This window comes from Engystomops pustulosus, chromosome 7 (genome assembly GCF_040894005.1).
Source record: "Engystomops pustulosus chromosome 7, aEngPut4.maternal, whole genome shotgun sequence".
Taxonomy (NCBI): Eukaryota; Metazoa; Chordata; class Amphibia; order Anura; family Leptodactylidae; genus Engystomops; species Engystomops pustulosus.
This window is the reverse complement of record NC_092417.1, coordinates 131449259-131474763: the sequence shown is the minus strand read 5'-3', so window position 1 is coordinate 131474763 and position 25505 is coordinate 131449259. Positions and strand designations below refer to the sequence as shown.

General features: G+C 37.4%; 1 protein-coding gene across 17 annotated transcripts in view; it reads left to right on the top strand.

The window, feature by feature from the left end:
• Positions 1-25505, top strand: part of NRXN2 (neurexin 2) — a 588251-nt gene that overhangs the window by 424676 nt on the left and 138070 nt on the right. For all 17 annotated transcript variants that reach the window (XM_072117807.1, XM_072117808.1, XM_072117809.1 and 14 more), the window contains one exon: positions 16805-16986. In XM_072117807.1, coding sequence (XP_071973908.1) covers positions 16805-16986 — 182 coding nt within the window. The remainder of the gene's footprint in view (positions 1-16804; positions 16987-25505) is intronic.

The following is a 25505-nucleotide window of genomic DNA, read 5'->3' as shown; positions in this document are numbered from 1 at the left end:
AACTTGTCGCCTCCAGAGACTTAACATTTTTTCTTTTGACCAAGACTGTACGTTGTCTATTAATGCATTTTAACCTGAAAAAACGTCTTTTTTTGTACAGACCTTTCATATATACTTTTTTTAAAATATTTTTAACCTTTCCACATAACTGAGACCCCGTACACCCCTTATCATTTTTGTGGCCCTTCGTTATACCCTTTCCAAGTTCCAAGTCACCTTTTTCTGAACTTTCTCTTTGAGAAAGTAAGTTGTATATTGGACCTTGGGAGGTTGTGATTGTTGTGTTCATGATTTGTGATTGCAGAGTCTATGAGAAAATATGTTCAACTGGGTTAACAGGCTTACTAGGAGAAAGATTAATTATTAATGGAAAATCCTTGTTTTAAGTCACAGTTACCAGTGGAGTGTCATGGGTGTTAGTTTTGGACCACCGGCCTTGCCTCTGGTCTGGTTGGGCACAAGTGTGTAAGAATGGCATAGTTGAAATGGACTGGGTGTAAAAGAGAGTGACTATGTGGTAAATATGGTAATGGGTGTATTAAAATACAAAGACTTGTGATAAAACCTGGTGTTATTCATGTTATCTTTCTAATTATGTTTTTACACCTAATGAAGGCCTTTTAGGATGATGAGAGACCATCGTCTACTATTAGATTAAAAAAGTTTCACCATTATCACAGACTGGAATTATATACACAAAGAACGAACAGCTACTATATAGCGTTTAACATAATCAACCTTCCCATTAGTTCCTGAGGCTTCGTTTTTAGAGGTAATGAATTTTGGCAGGCACATTTGAGCTTTGTGGAAGAGCAGTCATCTAATGGGGGTACCATCATAATCACTTAAATGTCAAAGCGACCTGTATAACAGGAATACTGAATGAACATCATTTGGCTATTCATGTGCATTGTAGTGGAAAGGTTCTATAATTAGACAATTAACCTATATCCTTATACATAATATACATTATATACATATTTAAAGTAAAGAGAAGGTATAGAAATATATTGGAGCAGGGATTCTAATACATCAGAGATGTAAATCATCAAACCATCATTTACGGTGGGCTGTTTTTGGGGGAAACTTAACAAAAAAGCATCTTGCAGCAAAATAATATTAACTTCCACCTCCCTTCAATTTTTGTCCTTTTCACCTCTCTTTCTGCTCTGATAATGTCACATGAATGTAATCAGCCATTGACCGGTAATACATAGAAAAATGTCTTTTCGGTCGTCTGTGTATATCACAAATCACCTGCAGCTATACTGAAGATGAATGCATCCACCCATGTTTCTGTCTGTCTGTCTACCTATGAAGTATTGCACATGGTTGATGGAAATATGATTTTATCAATAATTTACATTACTGAACTGTATTAAGGCTGAAATTAAAAAAATAAAATAAATGTAGCTGTTGTTTCCTTGGACTGTAAATCATTAAATACAGTTTAAAGGCTAAATATCTGAAAAAGTGTGTCAAGAAAGACATATTTTTAAACCACATTTTACATGTATTAAGATTATCTTGTGAGTTTTTTTTTGGCATGGCTCTATAACAGTACATCATTTACATTACATATTTAATAACACTTCCTCTACTGACAGTAAGTGATGTATTAGGTTATCTACTGAGGCAGGTGCAAATCTGCAAATAAAACCTGATTAGTTATATATGTTTTCAGATTGGTTTTAATATGTAAAGACAATTGTGATAAATCAGGTCTTTATGATATCATCATTCAGCAGTTTTTTTTTCCTAGGCTAATGAATGAGCACCCTAAATTAAGGAGAAGTCTTTAATTGGGAATTTTCCCTCTGTGGGACTAAAGGATTAACCTATCTAATTTTATTTACCTACATTTCGGCTTATTTATTCGAGAGTTTCGTCGAATTTTGGAAATTTTCAGGATTTGCACCGTCACAGCTGTTTAGAAGGGGATTGTGTCACACGCAATCAGATTTCATGCGACAGAAATGGGGGGGGGGGCAGGCTGTAGGATGATCCAACGGATTCGGACTGAGCGCGGGATTGAACTTTAAAATTGTGTCGCAAGACATGCCCCCACATACACCGGGAGAAGGAAGGTGAACTCCGGTGGACCTGTTCAGGGAAGCGACACATGCAGGTAATCGGGCGCACAATCTTAGTGAATCGCGGCACAGTGCATTCCAGTCGGACATTCCGGATCAGGGAATGCCCCAGGGACTGGTAAGTAAATGTGCCCCATTGTCTCTTTGAGCAAGCCTTTTATTAACCACATCCCCATTTAAAAGGGTATGCTAGCGAGAACCAGGTAGTAAAACCTTTACATTTTTGTATTCTGTTTTTATTTCGGAATGTATATTTTTAAGTTCTTTACAATGGTGTATGGCAGCAATCTTGCCTCAATCACTACTAAGTGTAGTTAACACCTTTTCACGAATATGTTCTACAGCGGCCACATATCGCAGTAAATCATAGTTTAGTGATTTTCATTGCGTTATGGACCATTGTGTTTTTAACTTGCTCTGTGACTTGCTCTGTAAAGATCACTGTGGAAGGAGGGGTGAAGGTGAGATGTGACCATTGCCTATTAACAATAAAGGATACTATGCTATCTATAGATAGTTGTGATGAAAATGAGTTATCTCCAGTCCATTATGTAGCTTATCAAATGCTAACTGTAATTGCCATGTTGCACTATTCTGTGGTTATAAACACATTTACTCAACTAAATAATGTGTTGGCAAAACTTGAATATCATGAAGACCATTAAATGCTGACTATAGTATGTGAGTGCAGTCTTTGACCTGTATCCACTTACTTTCATGTCAATAAGTGCAATGGACTTTAGAATCCATATAAATTACCAATTTAAGGAAAAAATAGCTTGCCTAAATGTGTTAGGAGAACTGCATACTATTTATGACTATTGTGCAGGTGACAAGGTATAGGGTCTATTGATTTCTTCAAATACATGCTGAAGTGATGGGATGCACAATTATCCATGCAGATTACAGGAGTTAAGGACAATGTATTATAAAGTAGAGTAGTGGTCTAGTAAATAAATCTAGAGCATGTTAACCATGACTGCTTTCATTAAAAGGTTTCTCTGTGTATCAGTGGCATTTTGGACTTTGCATATGAATGGCATAGAAAGGCTCGGACGCTAATATAAAACTCATTCTGGGTGGATTAAGTTAAGCTCTGACTTTGTAAACCAATTGTATATTAAATATAAAATAGTATACTAAATAAATATTTATGACATTTTAACTGTCAAAGCAACTCAAGTATCACAATCAATTGATTTATCAGACCAGGTTTCATAGAATTCTGTGGCTACTTTTGTCCAGTTGGGAGTCTGTTCCTTCTGGAATAGAAAGATGTACAACTCTCGCTGTTATCCTACATCATATCATCAGGTCTTCCCAGAAAGTCATGAACTGCCTTACAATGTAGACAAAAGGCAAAGTTTTCCTTATCACGTACTGAAAGATGTATTTGCATATTACTAGAGATGAGCGAGCACTAAAATGCTCGAGTGCTCGTTATTCGAGACGAATTTTTCCAGATGCTCGAGTGCTCGTCTCGAATAACGAGCCCCATTGAAGTCAATGGGAGACTCGAGCATTTTTCAAAGGGACCATGGTTCGGGAATAAAATGTGTTAATTAATTGAAAAAGAATGTCTTCTGATAAGTTAGCAGATGTATGCAAACATCTGCAATCTATTCTTCACTGTTCCGCGCGTATATTATCTCCCGACAAGTTAACAGATGTGAAGAACAGTGAAGAATAGAATAAAAACAGTGAACACAGGATCATTTAAGTGAAAAACACAGTGAAGAATAGATTGCAGATGTTCTGCACATCTGCTTACTTGTCGGGAGATACGCTGTCCCGGGATCCGCTGCTCTTCTTCCACTGAAGTCTCCCCGATGTCTCCGTGCCCCTCGATGTCTCCGTGCCCCTCGATGTCTCCGTGCCCCTCGATGTCTCCGTGCCCCTCGATGTCTCCGTGCCCCTCGATGTCTCCGTGCCCCTCGATGTCTCCGTGCCCCTCGATGTCTCCGTGCCCCTCGATGTCTCCCCGTGCCCCTCGATGTCTCCCCGTGCCCCTCGATGTCTCCCCGTGCCCCTCGATGTCTCCCCGTGCCCCTCGATGTCTCCCCGTGCCCCTCGATGTCTCCGTGCCCCTCGATGTCTCCGTGCCCCTCGATGTCTCCGTGCCCCTCGATGTCTCCGTGCCCCTCGATGTCTCCGTGCCCCTCGATGTCTCCCCGTGCCCCTCGATGTCTCCGTGCCCCTCGATGTCTCCGTGCCCCTCGATGTCTCCGTGCCCCTCGATGTCTCCGTGCCCCTCGATGTCTCCGTGCCCCTCGATGTCTCCCCGTGCCCCTCGATGTCTCCCCGTGCCCCTCGATGTCTCCGTGCCCCTCGATGTCTCCGTGCCCCTCGATGTCTCCGTGCCCCTCGATGTCTCCGTGCCCCTCGATGTCTCCCCGTGCCCCTCGATGTCTCCGTGCTGCCGCTGCCCCATGTCTCTGTGCTGCTCACCGTGTTCTTCACACATATATATTGTTCTTCACATACTATTTTGTTCGCGCCGTTCCGCGCGTATCTTCCGACAAGTAAGCAGATGTGCCGAACATCTGTAATCTATTCTTCACTGTGTTCTTCACTGTGTTTTTCACTTAAATGATCCTGTGTTCACTGTGTTCACTGTTTTTATTCTATTCTTCATTGTTCTTCACTGTGTTTTTTTAATTAAATGCTCGATCTCGAGCAGGGGAAATACTCGTCCGAGCAACGAGCCGTCTCGAGTACCTTAATACTCGAACGAGCATCAAGCTCGGACGAGTATACTCGCTCATCTCTACATATTACCCTTTGTCAGAGATGAGCATATAATAACTAAAGAACCCTGAAAGAAAAACTGTGACTTGTATTTGCATATATGCCTTCAAATAAGATTAGATTTCATTTTTTTTGTGCCGAGGACTATATTCTTAATAAACGTTTCTTGTTTTTAAGTGGCCTACTAAATAAGGCCATCTAACTGTTTTGCAAAAAAAGTCAAAACTTGTGTAACATTACTGCTTGGTGAAAATAAGTCCGTTAATAATGCATAAAGACAGTGATAAGGGATAGAAAGTGGGAAGAAGGGGATAAGGAGATAAAATCAGAAAAAAACCTTTATTGAAGTTGAAAAATTACAAGCAAATAGTGGTTTTGGCAGATTCCATTTGTAACATTAGTTCTGGTCTCCTTGCTGTAAGCACAGTTACTGATGTAAGACATCTAAAACATGATCCATTGTCTACCAAAATGTCCCTGAATTCTGGAGGTTGATTGCTATCCCTATGTACATGCCGAGAAGCCTGGTGGCTCTACTGTACATCTACCAGAAGATGGAAGTAGATATGAGTGATTGAGCATCATGAAAAGGAATTATTGTTACATTTCAGGAGTGCTTTTGCTGATATCAACCCATCTTATATTAATCATTTCTCAGTAGCTGTGATCACAGCAACAAATAATCGTGGCTGCGATTTATACGTGTGAAAATCCAAGTGACAGATTCCCTTAAATAAAAAAGTGTTCATGTCAGTAGGTGAGACAGACCCTCCTTTAAAACTAGCATTTGCTTGTTTCCTGAATTTGTACACCAAGCTTAGCCTTTAGCTATTAAACTTTTTTTTTTTTTAAATGTTTGAATTCTAATTAATCTATTGAATTTTAACATTACATTGAGCAGTGTAGTATCCCAAAAAGATGTAAAAATTTTAGTTATTAGTACATAAATAGTGACTTCCGCACCACATGAAAATATGAAAACCCCAACACTATTTTACTTCTTCATCCATCTAGTGTTACACTCAATCATCTATTAACTGCAGTTGATGACATCATCACTTCCCACAATAGAGATGTCTGCAGCCTTCTCAGGAAGGAATCCTTTACAGATGAAGGTCATTCTTGGCAATGACAGATCTTTGTGAAGGTTTGACCATTATTAAGTAAAGAATAGAAGTGAACATATACTCATAGCATTGTGGTAAATTAGACCAAAAGCTATTAACAGAAAATGTCCTACATATATAGAAGAATTGGACATATTTTCTTCTGAAACCAATGACACAGAAACACACCACTATTTCTATATGGGAATGTGGAAAGGAAGACAGATATAATAGTATGTTCTTGGATCACTGGCTAAGCACTAGGCACTTGGGATGTGGTTTGCATTGACGCTTTTGTTTCTCCTTGAGAAACCTTCGTAACAATCAATATCAAATTTGACTATCAGTAAGTTCTCTGCTTCCTACTGTTTATTTCCCTTGTCATACAAATACGACAGGGACAGAGAAAGGTTAACAATTTGGTGAAATTGTGTCACATACATGCCTCTGTTATATACAGTAATATTATTGATTCTATGGTACTGTTACTACTTTGTTACCATCCGAATGACAAGGCTGTGTGTAAAACAAGCATGGAATAGCTTGAAAATTGCAAAAAGCATAACATTTATTAAAGTCTGTCAGTTGGCTATTTTGAGAATAATATAAAGATGCTATTTTGCTGTGGGAAATTAATGTATATTTCTTTTTTGGCCAGAAGCAGTCACCATAGAGGAAATGTAGTTTTATATGCTGCCATTCTGGTGAATATCTAGCTTATACATAAATGGAATGGGGTTGCCTGAGCAGGCCCTACAATGATTGGAAGTTCTCAAACTTTTTTTAAACTTTGCTTAAACCTATTTACCTTATTAGTACCACCTTAAAATCAATATACAGGTGGTCCCTGGGTTACATACAAAAGAGTTTCTTAAGATTTGTTCTTAAGTTCAATTTGTATGTAAATATTTTATATTTAGTAAGTGTAACACCAGACAAATTATTATTTTTTTACAATTTGGGTTGAATTAACAATAAAGCTTTATTGCAGACATTTTAAACTTTGCAGCCTGGTGCTAAAATACAGTATATTACCAGCTTCAAGAGAGTTGGTCAGAGATCACAGTGGTCGAAGAAGTAACTAGGGGTCAACTGTAAGTTGGGTGTCCTTAAGCCAGGGACTGCCTTTAGTAATATAGTTAATGATTCCTACGCATGCACCCTTATGCATCCATATGCATGCTATAAATGTAGGAGATTGATTGAAATTCGGAATAACTACATGGTAAAATGTGACTTCAAATAGAGAAACCAATACCTAGAAAGAAAATCACATGAATACCCATGTGCCTCTGGGCCACAAATTTAAGGAAAATGGCCTAAAGGAACTCAATCTATAAAAGAATCAGAAAATGCAGTTGAACTCAATTGTGGAGATTTATAATGCCTTCTTTGCCAGTTTTCTGGTGGAGAAGGCGTGTAAATCTCCCCATCACCGCAGTTTGCCCCACCCCACCGTATTTACTATAGTTTCCACCAGAAAACCAGCGGAGACTGTAGCTGTAATCTCTACCAAATCAGAAACTCAATCTTTGCAGCATTCTATTCTTCTGCTAATAAACAATGTTGTTGGAATCTTGCATAAAACACTGGGTTTAATCTCCTGGGAATCCCGGAGAACCCCACAGAACAATGGTGTTCAGAGGAAATCATGAATCAATATTGAAGAACATTTTCAGTATTTAAGAATACTATCCTTTTAGGCCACATTTGCAGTTCACATAGTGGAAAAGGCAATTCATTCTCTGCTAGAAAATCTGAGAAAGGAAAATTCATATAAGTTTTCCTGAATGGGAAAAGTAAAATACCTCAAGTGCTACCAATAAGAAAATCCCTGAAAATCAATGTCAGACATTCAGAAAGCCTTGTGATGTGTCTATTAACATATTTCAATCCCAGAATTAGTAGAGGTGCATGCAAGACTCCACAGCACAGATGGCTTGATAAGTCATTCTCCTTTTGTGATCCACATCTATGGCCTCACCACTTGCCAAGAATCCAAAGCACAATGCAGTATTGTCTGCAGCTGCTTGTCTTTTTCCTCTTGGAAATACTTGGTTTGGCTATGATCCCAAGTCACTCCATAAGGCTGGGCATTGATTTATTTTCTTTTTAAAGGTAGCACAAGAGGTATAGGTTTCATTTTCTCATCCCGGAAATCATATTCACATATTTTGTACTCCAGCAGACACAGCAAAGCATGAAGACTGTTGTCAGTTACTTTACAACTATAATAATGCTTATTGAACTAGAAGTCAAAATTGGAGAAAGGTGAAAGTTTTTGTGGTTTGTATTGTTTCTGTTCTTAGTCTTCCTCTAAATAACATAATCTTGCAGCCTATAGGTTATTTTTTGTATAGCTTTACTATAGTTAGAATTACTTTGTAATGATACATTACATCAAAATGTAATTTCCAGCTTTATTCAACATTTTTCACTTAAAGCATTGTGTACCACATTGCACTATATAGCCAAAAGGGAAGCTGCAAGTGACATTAAAGAATAAAGGCATTAATGTGTAGAATGATGCTTGTTTACATGTATTGCTTACATGTAAGTGCTGAGCCCAGGATTCATTTTCCAGATTTGTTCATCCTTCCACAGCTGATCCTTACTTCTCTTAATGGCTGAGAACACTGACAAAAAGGAGTAGGAGTGATGTTCTGAAGTACATCCCAGTTTAGAAATAAACAGTCTAAAACCCTTTGGATGAGACAGCCAACATTGCTTAAAGGACATCTAACAGCAGGAAGATAAATTGTAAACCAAGCACACTGACATGCTGGCGAGTGCCCCCTCTGGCAAGAACCACTCTTCATTTAGCTTGTTATGTCCTGGTTTTTATGAAAAAAGGCTTTAAAAATTATGCAAATGAAACTCAGGGGCTCCTGACTACATTAACATCTATAGAACCCAGAGCCCCTCAAGCTCATTTGCATAATAAAAACTTTAAAAACAAAGACAAAAGAACCTAAAAGAAGAGCAGATCCTGGCAGAGGGGGCACATACCAATATGTCAGTGTGCATAGCTTACACTCCTTTATCCTGGTGGTAGATTTCCTTTAAGAAAGGCAGATCATGTCATATTTCATAAAGCCAAGGTTTAACACTTGCATTTTTATGTAAAACTATTTTTAAGTATTATTGACAATATTGATATTAAACACTGTATTATTCTACAAGGAAGATGCACATAACAGCGAATATTATCTGTAAATATTAAATGCACATGGCTGCTTCTGAATATGGTGGAATGGTGGCAAAAAAACACAGTAGCGCCATATTTTTAAGGCTTTGAAGATGACACCTTTCCTTTAAATTAGTACGATCGAGGAGATACCAAATTTAGACAGTTTAGTAATATCTTTATATCCTTAAAAAATTTCAAAAACCTTGCATTAAAAAAACAGCTTGTCGCAATTTTCTGACACATGTTACTTTTTGATGCTTGAGTTTACATACCTGTGAAAGGTGTCATTGTGTGCAGGATGGGATGATGTTTTCGTTTCATACAGTTTTAAAAACTGTATGACCTTTTGATCACTTTTAAATTAAAAAAGGCAAAAAAGTGGCAATATGGACATTTAGGTGCTATTTTCCATTATAGAGTTCACTGCGTTGAGTAATGATTCCCTTTATATCTCACACTTTTGGCTCAGATGTAATTTGAGAGTAGTGAAATCCACAAAGATATTAAATATATAATCTGCTTTTTTGACCTGAACAAAACCCCTCTGGTGTCACAAGAGTGGCTGAATATTAATATTGTATTTAGATGATTCCTGAACATTGTCTTCATGCTGGGTTATCTTCTAGTAGTCATTGTTTTTCTAGATACCATTTTTGTCTTTTGTTAATAACCAGTATAGGTTGCCCTTTAAACGTTTATAACCCAGTCTATCCCTTTTAAATGTCTTACTCAGTATATATTCTTAAAAGGTTATCAGACTATCCCTTTAAAAAGTCTGCTTAATAATAAACCCTTATTCTCTGCTGTTTCTTTGTTTTGTTCCGTTATTGTTGAATCACATTTCAGTACTGTACTACGAGTTTTGCCGAAGCTGAACATTTTAATGTCTAGACAGCCCCGTTTTAAATATTCATTTTTTTTATGTTTCTTCTTTAAAATCTAACTATTAGGACTAATGTACCATATATTTTCTCCATTTTCATTAACATGACTCTCTGTTATCAACACGCCTTGATTCAACCCATGTATCAACTAAACACCCACGTATGAAAGCCCCAACCCTCCATTCTGCTAATAATGCAAGTGCAGGTGTCCTAATTGCTACCTTTGATGACAGATGCAGAAAATGTACAGCTACACAAAAGAAGTTTTCTAAAACGGTGGCACATTAATTCATGATAACATACTTTCAGTCTATAAGGAGTCAAAATCATTTGTTGGAATCTTTGAACGTGTGGTTCGCCGTATAGGTATTTAGTCACATATATTAGTAATGATTTATATAGCAGTTGCCTAATATAATATATAATATTGACCAGCAGATCTGGAAATGGTAGATTGATGCCAGTGACTTGCTACCTATCCCTTTGATACTGGTTTATCCACCTTAGTTTATCCATTGCTTGTACCATTAGTTCTCTTTTTTGTTTTGCCATATCATGGTCCAGATCATGTCATTGTGCAGAATCTTGTACTGTACCTTAGTAGAGAATACAGCAGGCGAAATGTGTTATAGGTATCATGAATTCTGTCACACAGTGACTCTCCTAAGTGCTCATATATTACCACTGCGTAGTATGCTCACATAATTTCATAATTTATTATGCCATGTCCGCGCGTTTTCTGCCGTGTAAAAGTACCTATTTCTGACATTCAGAATTCTGACACCTATTTTTTTTTAATCCAAGGTATAGTGAAAACTCTGATATGGTCTGACCTGGCAGAGATCACTTCTGGATATACTAAGAGGTCTCGGGCTTTTAGTATATCCACCCTGCAGAACAGCAGTGAGGAAGAGGGGAGATTAAGACTGGAGTGGTGTTCAAAACGCCTGTCTTACTTTGTACCTTATAATTGTATGCCCCCTCACTATACAGCGTATTAAGCAAGCAACGCAACCAAACATTAGAATCTTTCTAAAATGGTTGAAACTCATCATGGAAATCCGGGCACCACGACTCCGAGCACCATGTTCATATAGGATGAATGGGGTTCTTGCTTCGCCATTAAAAAGCAGACCTGACACTGTAATGTTTGTAGTGTTGGCTCTGCTGTATATAAGGGAAGCAGGAATTCTGTGCATCATATTTTGATATGGCGCTTGTAGTTGCATCTCCAGGAATGTGTTTGGTCTATAAATCAGGACCCTGCACAATACATAGTTCACAGACCAAACTCGGCAAGTATGAATCTGCCATAATGGACAATTCACATGGCTGTAGTTGTTCAGTGAATCACAGACCATGCTGTGTCCTGTTTATCCTGGACCATTTCTACATCCTTAGTCGTCACTTATTTCCCCCTCTTTACTCTCACTCTTTAACCCTTAGAGTTGTTCCCTTCTAATTAAGTAATACATTAGCCTTTAAGACTTCCACTGACCTCAATAAAAAAGAAGGCATTGTTTGGTAATGAAACTTGCCTTTGTAGGCCACCTTAACAAACATGTTGCTCAATCTTTAAGGCCAGGCATGATCAAGTGAGGATTGTAAGTAAGGGTTATGCAAATTAGATTTCCATGGTGGTAAAAGGAAAACTTGGAATCCAGTGCTACCTTACATAAGGCACCTCTTTCAACACCTGTAGGCTAATTTAAGGAAGCCTAATGACACGTTAAAGTACACCACAAACAGCAAACAGCACTGCAGCTTCATCCCCAGTATCAATGGCAGCACAATAGTTGAGATCCTGACAATCATGGTAAAGTGACGGAATATCCCGGTGAGATGGAAATATCTCATTTAGAGGTCATTATAAAATGTTTCTCTTCGTAGTGCACCTTCCTTCCGCCCATGCATCTCTTATTCTATTCTCTCCCTGCTTTTATTCTTGTATTAGAAGTCATTAACACTAATGTTGAATTATGGATTTTTACGCCTTTCTTGTTGCTGCTTTCCTTTATTTTTTTGTCTACATTTTCAACTTTTTTTTTTGCATTTTCTTCATCTCATTTTCTCCTCCTACCACCTCCCCCTTTTCTCCATGCAAAATTAGAGCTCGTTATCATTTTTTAATTAAAGGCGAGCTTCTCTTCCCTCTCTTCCCTACATTACTGTGCTCACAACAGGGGCCACTAATTAACTGGGGAGAATTCTATTAGGTAGGGAGGTTAGCAAAAACTATTATCCAGAAAGAGGAAAGAAGTAACAATTCTGCAGGCTTTGTATAGATGAATGCAACTTTGTGGGTTTAAGATAAATGTTTTTAGAATAGACTTGCTGTATAATAAATCAGCAATGTGTATAACTACAGTGCTAGGATGTAGATAGAACATAAATTGCATTACTATGGCAACTGTGGTTATTGATCTATGGCTGTATTCTTGCGTTCCATTAATCTGTCCCAGCCTGATAGTCTTAGTTTTGGTAAAATGAGCTCTTAAAGCTCATACTGCTGTTTAGGTGATAAACATAGAACACATTCATCTAACCTTGTCAGCTCTCTTATTAAGACACTACAGAAAGCGGTAAAAGCAATCTCTTAATTATTGTAAACAAACAGAAGCCGGGAGCCGCATGTTAACATAATGCCTTATTCTAATGGCTGGCATTACACAGCACTGCAGAAGTGGGACTGCAGGACATTGTGTGTCTGATGGTGGAATGATAATTCCTACCAGACTGCATATTCCCTGGATTCTGACCTGCATTGTATTCTAGCATGTTATAGCGTTGCCTAGTGCATTCAGTTAAGTGGGATATACAAGGTTAATTTGTATTCACCCATTCGCTTTCTAGGCTGTAATCTCTATGGGGCTTTGTAACATCTGTTTACAGTGTTCCCACAGCTGGATGGAGTGGTGGATGCGTGGGTGGAGGTAAAACCAATGTGCGCTTGCTGCAGGGGAAGTGTGAAGCTACTGTGTGGGGGAGGGGATTGACGCTTGGATTTGTTTGTTGTTTCTTCAACAGAATCAATACTATTATCTAAATGTGAACCCCTTTTTCTTTCCCTTGGCGAAATTGATTTCAGTAAACCTCCTAGGCTTTCATTGTAATATTGTTAAGGTAGGACTGAAATAAAATACCATTTATAACAGCAAGTGATTGCTGTATGCCTATACAGTTACAGGAGAAGTAAAATAAGACAATGCAAACTGTGCCCTACCTTACCTGTGATTTGTTTTACTGTAATGGCAGCTCCATGATAAGCTTTAGAAGATCACAGAATAGTGTAAAAGAACAGCTTTAGATGCTGCTGGTTTGCAGGGAAGAAGGGACTCCTTGCATCATATATGACTATGTCCCATCCTATGCAGAGTGTCAGGGGGTCAGATTTGGGTAGAATTCCACTTAAGTCTACAGATTTTTAAATGATGATCCAAATTCTGGTGCACAAACATTTAACTATTTGGAAATGTAGAAACACATAAGGTGACTTCCCATTGGCTCGCTTCCCCAGTCTATTTGTCTGTTTTCAGCAGAGATAGTGCTCGCTCTGAACAGGAGTATGGGCAAATATTACACCTTGGACTATATTTTCAAATATAACCTGATCCTTAGCCCTTAACCATTTAGTCTACTTAAGTGGCCAATGCCTGATTTGAGAAAAGTGTAATTAGACACAGTTTATTTTAAATTGACACATCTTTTCAGGGATTATATAATGCATACAGACCCACCCATGCCCTAGGTCAAATTCTGTCCAGTCCAGTCCAGTTTTGAATGAAACCAATTCACTACAATATTGCAAAACTTCAAAACCCAAATCTGTAAAGACTTTAATTCACACACATCTACTAGTGACCACACTTTGAACCCTCTGTAATAGTCATCTTGTCATAGAACAGTGATGGTGAATCTTTTACAGATTAAAAACACACTTACTTATCACATAGTGCCAACACAGCAATTTAATCAGCAACTTATTGCTTCCTGCTCTACATCTTTAAGTTTTAAGGGTTTCTTGAGGACACCAATACAGTAGAAAGTAGAAGGGAAAATTTGGACTATCATTTTAGCTTCCTTCCAGGGTCCTCTTGAACAGGAAGTATCACGGAAATGAGCCAACCCTGTCCACACCTCCTCACTCCACGTGTGGTCGTAGGAAGCATTGCTTTAAAAAAAACACTGAACACCCTGGACTACCCTGGATGTGTAGAGTAACTTTACTTGTCTTGCAAACTCTCCTTGGAGTGACAGCTTGGGTGCCAGTAGAGATTACTATGAATGCCTCCTGGACACCTGTTCCATAGATTTGCCACCTATGTCATGGGGTATCATAATATAATCTTATGATAAAAAGCTAGTCAGCTTGTTTCATACATTTTAGGACATGTCCAGGCATAGGTACGAGCAATTGCACATATTACACAGGTGTTGTGAATATATATTATTATATCCGTCTGTCTAAGCCTTAATTTGTGAGATTATGTTTTAAGCACCATGATATTGAGATACAAATGTATTGTTAGAGTAAAACGCAGATTTCACATAAATATTACTATTTTAATATTAAAATATGATTTATTCTATTTCCAAATGTTCTTATCAGGAGGAAGAGTAGTAGTCTCCTGGGAGTTCATTATTAGATTTGCAGCAAACTGAATGTGAGTCAAATGATAGGGCCATGATGCTTTATTTCCTGATTTAGTCACTGCTGGTGGTTGCTAAGACTTCCATTTTAGTAGGATTAGGGATTTAGATGAATTAAGCAAATCGAGTGTCACGAAGTCCTGTATCATGTGTAGATGCACAGTAAGCGTATTCAGGGAAAGTGGTAGTTGTAGCTGCCAAGATGTTCCTCACTCATGATTCAATTGAGCTTTTCGGTTGCCTGACTAAACATATTTGTAATAATAACACTGTCCAGACATAGAGATTGTGCTCCATGGCAAGTAGGGACCATTTTTGCTGCTGTTTCATGTCAACATACAATCCTGCTAACACTACCATATGGTGCTCGTTAATTTTTCATCAAAGGGGTAACATTTGCAGCACTTGGTCAAATTTTGAAAATGTGAATGATCCTGTGAAGAATTATGGAGGAACCTGATTTTGGCTCCCAGAGCCCATGAGATTTCTCTGCTTTTTCTCTACCTTGGCTCTTTCCTAGGCAAGATGACTACACACATCTTAATAAAGTCTTTATATTATGATGTATCTGGCTGAAATATTTCTGGAATTATTCTTAAAATGTAGTGATGGTAGTATCATGAAATCGGCCACACTACCTGTGCTTCTTTAAAACCAAGAAGAAATTAAAAGCACTACTAGAATGTGTTCTTATTGGACATCTGTAACTGTTGTAACATCTGTAAGTCTGATGTTCTACTTCTTAGGAAATCTTGATTGGGGAAATGTAATGCTGTAGTTCCTCTCCTGTTATGACTCATGAATGCTCCTTATAATTGTTCCAATGATTCAGCTTTTAAGATCAACCTTTGTAAAATGAAAAAAAAAATCTTACAAATTAGGAGCATAAAAGGCAACCCTCTATTGTTATGTCATATACTGAAAGCATTTCTGTTGAGTGGGTAATAGTATAATGTTCATACTGGAACAGCATGCATTTTCAGAAGTTTACACAAAGGCAACGAGATTCCTGGTTTCAGATTAAAGCAGTGCAAGAAACGACTGATAGGTTTATTTAAGAAGGAAAAACGTATATAAAGTGATTGTTAGCTTCCTACCTTTGTAGACATGACTGCTCTTCATTTAAGGTTAAATCCGTAGGTCAATGTAAGTTAGAATATCATTTATGTATGATAATCCAAATGAGAGAAAAAAGCAGCTATGTTCTCTTGAATTTCTCCAAAGTGAGCTGATTGTTGTGGAGGTCTTCCTGCTGGAATCAAATGGGGTTTCTTGCTTCTTTAAACCTTTTCACTCCAGGGCACCCTGGAAGGATACATTGGCATGCACCAGGTGGAAAAGCTGTGCCAGCAAGTCTGTGACTATTGCAGCTATGCCATATCTGGACCTGACCTTAAACTCACTACCTTTTGACTTGGAGTCCTTTTTTGTTGATTAATTAGTACTTCTTTATAATATGTGAAAAACAATCATTCTGAACTTTACTGTTCATAGGTGCCCAACCATAGTACCTTAAGAACCACATATAAGAAACTTTGAGAAACATATAGAAAAATGAATTATTAAATGATTTAATAGTAAAGACTAGCAATGATAATCAGCAATGAAATTATACCTGGGGCCCCAGACTGATGTCCTCAGGAAGCCAGTTTTAAAGCAATGGGAGAGCAGGAAGCAATAGACTCCATGCTCTTCCATTCATGATCCAGCTACATTGGATATCAAGGGCCCCCAGACATATCTTTTATTTTGAGCTCCGAAAATGACAAATCCACAGTTGTTAATATGTCTTATTAAACCTAATCACAGGTTACATATCACTCCTGAGTCACCGATTTCAGACTACTGCAGTAGGGATTACCCCTTGTCACTTTATTTTTTTAACATAGTTTTAACACTTCAGCACCTCTTTTTCTATGAATTTTGACAGCAATTTATTTTATTTTGTTTTCTTTCTTACATTGTAGTAGCTACTTTTTAATATGTGACTTAAGAACATTTCATAGTATATTTGCAGAACATTTGAAGAAATGTATGTTTCTTGTATTATTATCTCATTGCCTACTGTTTCTTAACATGTAATGTAAATATTTGTCTGGATACCATCTCATATTCTATCCTCTTTTGTTTTAGCTGGCACCACATATATATTTGGAAAAGGGGGAGCACTCATTACATACACTTGGCCTCCAAATGATCGGCCTAGTACCAGAGCTGATCGCCTTGCAGTTGGCTTCACCACACAGCAGAAGGATGCAGTGTTACTTCGAGTGGACAGTGCTTCTGGTTTGGGAGACTACTTGCAGCTTCACATAGTAAGAAAATACTTATTTTTAATGTTAATACTATTATAATTCTTTAACTATGCAATGACTGTTATTCTTCAAGTTACCTTTAGCTGGGTGTGAACTTTTACTGAATGAATAATAAATATGCCGCTGCTTTAAGGAGAGGAGTGCAGTTTGTGAATAGTAAAGTAGTTTAATTTGTTAAAAAAGAATTGGCAGAAAAAAAAGCAAAGGAATGTGTTAAGTTGCCTAAATTATAGAAAAAAAACCGATTTATTAATTCTTAAAAAAGACTTATAGTGAATTTTACTAAGCTAATATTCAAATTTTTATTGTTGTAACTGTAAGTAAATGCATGCTATGATACGATCTAGAAATGTTATAGTAACTAGATGCTCAGTAGTTTTGACTCTCAAAGATCAATAGGACAAGTGATCCAAGTGGTGCAGGGGCAGACCAGGGGCTGTCTATAGTTCTGGCCATAAAATTGTAAAGCAGTCAAATTTCCATCAGTGTAGGATCAATCACAAATGCAGTGGACATCATAGGTGATAAATAATTCTAAACAGAAAATATCATTAAAGACAAAGATGATAATATACAAACTTATATTTACATAAATTTAAAACTACCTATATTGTTAAAGTTCGAAAGGCCAGTTTAGTTTATCCCAGTTTAGTTATCTTGTACGTTGAGGTTTATCTTTATTTTACAATTAATATATTTGTGCCCTAAATCGTCAGACAGATTTAGCCTGTGAATAGTTCAAGTACAAAATTTAATCATAGCCATTACTTCACCCCTTAATGAATCAGCCCCTAAGTGTTTATGTAAATGTTGCAATAATTGCTTTGGAATACAGTAATATGTAATAAGCAGTTCAGATATTGGTATGAATCATTGTACAAATGAATTTCAACTATCTTTTTATGATTTTCATAAGAAATTATAATAAAAGGGGATTTTTCCATCTACATAGCAAATTAGCTTCCAGTATTCACAATTTTTTAAATTTTTTTAAGGGGGAATAAAAGTATCCCAACCTTGTTAAATATGACAGAAAATTTTAACATTTCTGACTTATAGCAATTAAGGATATAAACAAAAATGTCAGCATTTGTGAGATGTAAATGTAAATGTTTATAAAATCACTGGAAGAAAATGCTCATCCTTTAATGTGTCTATTGTTTTGCATCCATCTCCCTAAAAAGCTTACATTCTATAATAAGTAATTTAAAAAATAGCGGACACTAAAAAGAATTCTGAAAATTGGGATTACATTTTTTTTCATAGGCTTTTTAGATGGCAAAAATCTAGAATTAGTAAACTTACACAGCCTCTTAACATGGAGTGGTGAAGGCCCTTAGTCAACAGTTTTGTCTTAGATGAGGATTAATGGAGTCAAATAATTTGAATTACCGTATAAACTCATGTATAAGCAGAGTTTTTCAGCACAAAAAATGGTCTGAAAAACCTTATCTTGAGTCAATTAAAAGAATAATCTTAATACTCACCCTCCCGATCCTCGGCACGGCTCCCGGCGGCTCCTCTTCTTTCTTATCTATTTCTTTTCTTTCTTCTCTAGCCGGCAGAATTGCGTCCATGCGATTTGCGGGGCGGCACACACTATGATGCGACAGTGTCGCTGCTGATGACTTCGGGGCTGGCTGTATGCTACAGGGAGCTGGCTGGCTGTATACTACAGTGAGCTGGCTGGCTGTATACTACAGGGAGCTTGCTGGCTGTATACTACACGGAGCTGGCTGGCTGTATACTAGAGGGGGCTGGCTGGCTGTGTACTACAGGGACCTGGCTGTATTCTATATGGTGCTGGCTGTACACTACAGGGGGCTGGCAGGCTGCATACCACAGGGAGCTGGTAGGCTGTATACCACAGGGAGCTGGTAGGCTGTTATACTACATGGGGCTGGCTGGCTGTATACCACAGGGGGCAGGTAGGCTGTATACTACATGGGGCTGGCTGGCTGTATACTGGGGGCAGGCTGTATACTACATGGGGCTGGCTGGCTGTATACTACATGGAGCTGGCTGGCTGTATACTACATGGGGCTGGCTGGCTGTATACTACACCCTCGGCTTATACTTGAGTTAATAGGTTTTCCCAGTTTTGGGTGGTAAAATTAGGGGTCCTTACACTCGGGTCGGCTTATACTCAAGTATATACGGTAAGTATATATTTTTTTCTTCTGAATTTATTAGGTAGCTTTATTGCTATGATAACCTGGAGAAATTATTAAACATGTTAAATGTTAACAGAATAAAGAAAATAAAAAAATCTACATATGTTTTATTTGTAAATATAACACAGCAATGTACTGTATATTCATATTTAAAAAGAATTTAAAAATATGGTTTTGCCAACATTAAACAAAGCTTCAGGCAACAAATATATTTTTTTTACAAATTAGGGACTTAGATCCATTTTCAAAGACTCAATTCACCCTTTACATTAATAAGTCAGTTGTCAGTGTAAACAGATGGCTGATGTCTTGGCCACAGACATGTTTACAAGGCCAAAAATTAAACCTTGTCAAATTCATATCCACAATATCGTATTATATTATGGACCATGTTGAATCCTTTTCTCCTGCTTATCCTCTCCTGCACTATTACTAATTTTCCCTTTAAGATATCATGTTTAAAAGAGAAAATATTGATTAAGTAAAATAAAAAATTGTTACAATAACAAACAAAATAACTTCAATGTCCTTTACTTGGGAAAATCATAACATAGACCAAAGAAATTCCTGAAAAGTTAAAGCCAACAAACAAAACCATTGCTTGTACACTACTTAGCGAGGAAGCTGCTTTTCAACTTGTAGCCATTATCCACTTTTAGCAAGTAATTGATATTGTTTGTGTAGTGCAAAGTTAAAGAATTTTCTAGTATACTTTCTGTATCAATTTATCATGGTTTTCTAGAACTCTGCTTGCTGTTCTACAACAGGAAGCTTCATTGTCTATTCCCTATATATAAATCACAAAGAGTAATAAGAGCTGTGTGTTATAACGAGCCATGCACCTGTATGACATCACATGACCATGGATCATTTTGTTCACAGGAAGTAGAGAATGAACCTTCCTGTTGAATTACAGCAACTATGAGTAACTGATACATAAAGTATATTGGAAAATTGTATAACTTTCATTATTCAAACAATATCACATATCTTCTGAAAATGGAATATATATCACAAAAATAGATTTCTATATATGCAAGTCAGAAGCTAGTATAGAGGGGCTTTGAGTTTCCCTATTGGAACACGTTGTAAAATATACTGAATATTCTTTATACAGAAAAGAAGGATCTTAACGTTAGACATCCCAACCTAAAACCATTGGGAAAAAAAGGAGTTGCTCTGACAAAAGAATATTATTTCTTTGACAGAAACATTGATCTTGAGTGGACTTTCACTCTTGTTGTCAAGGGAACTGGAGGAAAGACATAAGTCAGGTTGAGCCTCTAAATGATCATACATGCATCTAGACAAAATGATTTCTGAAAAATAGAAGCTAATGTTTCCACTCTAAAGAGTGGATATGATATTTTAAGCATGTCTGGCAAGCACTTAAGGCTAATAGTTCAGCAAGGATTTTATATCCGTGAACAATTCTTTCTCTAGGGAATACCTGATGGCAACATGTCCCAAATAGTATAAAATTATATTCCCTTATCAGAGGGATTGCTTGATGTATACTTTTTCTTTCTACATTGTCACATGGAAAAGGAGAAAGTAATTCCCAAAAAATTATAATTATATTATTTATCTAATATTCAAAGTGAGATTTCCCTAAAATCCCTTTGCTGTGAAACACCTTCCATGTGTGCCCCAGATAGCCTGGGTATATCAGTTATGACAAAAAAATAATTGGCAAGTATGATAACCCAAAAGAGAATGGTGAATCATACAATAACCTAAAGTGTATAAAAAGCTGTTAAGGTAAAGTTAATTTAACTTAAGTAAAACACATATACATGGGTTTATGAATTATCATCACCACTAGTAGTGAGAAGCATCTAAGCTTAGTACTTACAGTAGCATTGTATCCCTTTGAGCTTTCTTTTCTGTAGTCAGTATCAACCTACCTATTTGCCCGTAAACTCATTCCTCTAGTATTGGAATTAGAATTTTTTGAGTTACCATATTGTTCTATGCATAGTTTAAACTACCGATTTTGTTCTAGACAATAATTTCAATATTCATTAAAATGTTAAAGAGAAAAAACAGTCTAGTGTCCTACAACAGCCAGGAAGTAGATTTTACATCCTGTCTGTCAATTAAATGAACATTATTTTGTTGAAAATGTGTACGTGAAGTGATAAACAGATTCTACATGTCTCCTCTACAAGTTTGATTGATGCATCGTCTGCAGCCTTGTTTTTTTTATTAAGAATCCAACAGCAAGTAATATGTCAAATGACAATTAAGTCATGATGTGGACATTGAGGAACCTCAAGCTGTTAAATACTCCTAACACATAAGATGTCAAGGACAAACTGATAAAAAAACAACATGAAGTGAATGTAATTTTGCTTACATCCATGCTATTTGGTAGTAGGGTGGGTGGAAAATGTTTGAAACATATTTAGTAATTTTTTTCCTATGGTAAATAATACAATATACTTTCCAAACAAATTGCTAATGGATCAAAAATTAAAAAATATCACTAACAAGAATTGATACATATGTATGATACTAAAGATATGCCATGTTAGAAAGAAACCTTATGAGGGGTTTTATTTTCAACAAAAAACTATGTTTTGTGAGATATATGTCATGGTGGTGGCATAAAATGGCAATATGTGCTTAAAAAGTACCATAAATTACATTGGTCTTGTCAAAATGTTAACATTAAAACAAAACCAAAAGACATATTTCCATTTATTGTCCCGATAACACAGGCATTTTTTTTTCTTTGCAGTCCACCCACTCACTGCAGAGGTTTATATGTGCATTAGTTCATGCCAACCAGTAGATACATATCTTACAGTTAACAGAGAAAATAAAAGATTACAGCCAAAGACATGACAGTAATAAATTGATATATGCACTTAAAGGTGTTGTCCAGTTTGCACAAATATTATTGCTTTTCTATAATAAAAGTTCTTCAATTTTCTATAGGAAGCTTCATTGTTTATTCCTGTGGATTAAAACCTTACATGGACAAGGGATGTCACACAGGTGTATGGTTCGTTATCCAGTTTAGTAAAATGATTATAACGAGTCGTGCACCCTTGTGACAGTGAACGATTTCTATCCACTGGATGTAAACAATGAAGCTTCCCATAGACTGACAGCAAGCAGAGATTTACAAAACAGTGAGGAATTAAAACAGAAAGTATATTGGAAAATTATATAACTTTTTATTAAATTAATAACATGTATTTGCATGTACAGGGGGGATTCATATGCCAGATTTGGTCTTATTCATCAGGCCATCAATATCCCTCACTTCCCCCTAGCCTTATCTTGTATAATAAATCAGAACTTGGGAACATCATACTACAAAGGCTGCAGAGGGACTCTGGATCTGTAGGGAGTAGCTGTTAAATAACACCTTAGCAGTGGCAGAGACTACAGAGATCTTTCAGGAGCTTCCTTTCCTTTTTATAGAGAATCGACAAAGGAAATATTAATATCCCATTCATGGAGTTATGGTCCATCTCCGCCCAAGCCACCTACCTTTGTCTAACTAGGTTCTAGCAGTCTTGGACATATAGATATAAATATTTCTGAATGGGAACATAGTAAACAAGTCATGTCTGGTATTAATGTGATCCAGGGATTCACCCGGATCCAATGAGATCAGAACTCAAACCTTATGCCTTTCTATTGAGAGGCTAGAACTGCGCCATGATCTTGGACCTGATACCAGGTAGGAGGATCCCTATAGTCCTCCAAGGGGTGTGTCTACACCTACTATAATCAGAGCACCACCTGGTGGAGGCTGTGTGGAGAACTATAACACATCCTGTGCCTCCCAGAACTGTGCATTCTTGGAATATCTATAAAAGAATAATTTATTGACTTTGCGTACCCCTCAGGGATTGCAAAAAGTCACGTTTCTTCACACCATTTTAGCATTTTGTACTTTGTTGACCAGTTCTCTTTAACAAATAAAATGGTTTTCTTGGCAATACCTCCACAAAAATACCTTTATCCCTTTAAAAGCACCAATATTTAAGTTATGTAGAATGAGATGTTGATGCAATGAGTAATTTGTTCTTATGACTATGGCTCTGCTGGTTTTTATGGCTCATTACAGTTAGAGCATTCAGCCAGAATGTCCAAGAACAGCTCATCACAGAAAATGACAGACACAAGGGGGGATATTTATAAGGACCTCTGCGCACCGCCAGTGGCGCAGAGGCCCTGAGATAATCGCAAATGCTAGCTTATTGCTAGCTTTTGCGATTATTTTCCCCAATCCGCCACCTTCACGCCAGTGGGGGTGAAGGGGGGGCGCGGCCGGCCGAGTGGGGGGCGCGGCCGGACAGGAGTGGGCCGGCGCGGAGCGTTACTGTCAAATGTGAAAAGTCGCCGGTTGCGTCTTTTCTACGCCACGCCCTGCCTGGCGTAGGATAAACGCTGCGCAACTGGCAGCCCGATACATCAAGAGGCAGAAGCCTCTTCATGTATCGGGCTGCGAATTTGTAGCGGCGGGGCTATCATACGCTGGCGCATGAGCGCCAGCGTATGATAAATATCCCCCAAGGTTTCTGTGACCTGATGAAAAATATGACATTAATTTTCAAAATTTATTTAGCTCAATATTGAGTGATGACTAGTTTTAGCAAAGCATACTTTGTTAGGTGGCAATGCCAAATCTCCAAAAGTAGAGCTAAAAGAGTCAGGTGCTCAAACACGAGTGTTCCCCAGTGTAATTTCCATTATGTCTCATCTTGTAAAAACTTGAGTGAATTATTCAACTAGTTGTCCAATTATAAACTAAACCATCTTAAAAAACAAAGATGAAATTCAATATCTGAACCCAGAATATTCTTTTCTAGATGAGGAGATTCCTTGTCAACTGACACAAGCTTAAACAACAGTGCAGAGTTGATAGGACCACTTTCTCTATGTGACACGCATTTCATTTCAAATATTGAAGATTCACTTCAGCTTTGATATTTGAATACTATTCAACTATATATACACATTTTGTTTATGTGTACTATAAGCTTTCTGGCTCAATAGAAACCGATTCCTTTCTGTCTATATACATCATCTTAGTATCCAGTAGAATTTATTGAAATCTTTGTCAATAAAAACCTGTTGAAAACACTAGCTTACTGTAGAAGCCGCATGAGCTTCTATAATCACACACAATAACATGTAGATGTAGATAGCAAACAACTTATCATAGGAATTCCGCTAAAGTTCATTTTATTGTTATTGGACCCAAAACTGGACATAAATACAGACCATCTGGATCCTCATTGTATCAGATAGATTATCTGTTTCCCAAAAACCTTTGGCTGCACTCATTTCTCAGTGTCAACCATTGTATTTCAAACTGAGTACTAGACTCCCACATCCCAAACTTCCATGGTCTCTGTTTGTTACAAATAATTATGTAGGGCCTCTGGAATGCCTCCCACAAGCCAGGATATCTTGAGCAATCATGTTATTTAGTGAAGAAGATGTTAAGTTCATAAAGGGTACAGCACACAGACAACATGGAGTTTGTACATATCCACAACTAACTGACCATTACACTTAAATTACACTTCCATATGGTTAATAGAGAAGTGATAAAAAGAATATGTTTGTTCCCCCGCTTCCTTTCCTCACATTTTCAGGAATCAGTACCTTGGATCATCCTACCTACACAAGGTATAAGAATACTAATTTTCATAGATTGTGGGATAACCAGTATCCATCCAGGTGACCCTTTTTCTCCTTATACAGCTTCTCTCCCCTATCTTCTGTTTTGTCCATTGTCCTTTAAATTTCCTCTAAAATAGTCCATTAAATGAGTCTTCTTTATGATGTGGTTCAGTAAATAATGCAATTAATTAAATTCTCCAAAGCCTTTTGTCCACAAAAGGTACTTTGTTATTTCAAGGAGCTGAATCAGAAGTTGCTGCAGCATCTGCCAATTGCAACGAGGTTGGAGTTGTCCTCTTTATCATTACTTTTTGGTGCTGTGTCCTTGGCTACAGGCACATTAGCTGATCGAGATCTTCCTGTAAAACATTTTGACTTTTAGAATCTTTATCAAGAGTATCAAAAAGATCTTAACCATAACAAAAATAAGCTAGAACAAGGAAATAGACTTGTAACAACATATAGAAAATGCCTGCTATCCAACCTCCTATTTCTTTAAGCAAATTATGGGGATTAAGCCATGGCAGCCAGTCAGGCCAAGTAAATTCAGGTGGCGCTAAATGAGTATTCCTAAACCCCTCTTTTAATCGATTTGCTTGTTCCAAATCATGGGGAACCCTAAGTATACCAGTGGGATGAATATAATGGCAATATGCAGAACCCGCTATTTGCCATAAATATCCTTGAGCTGCG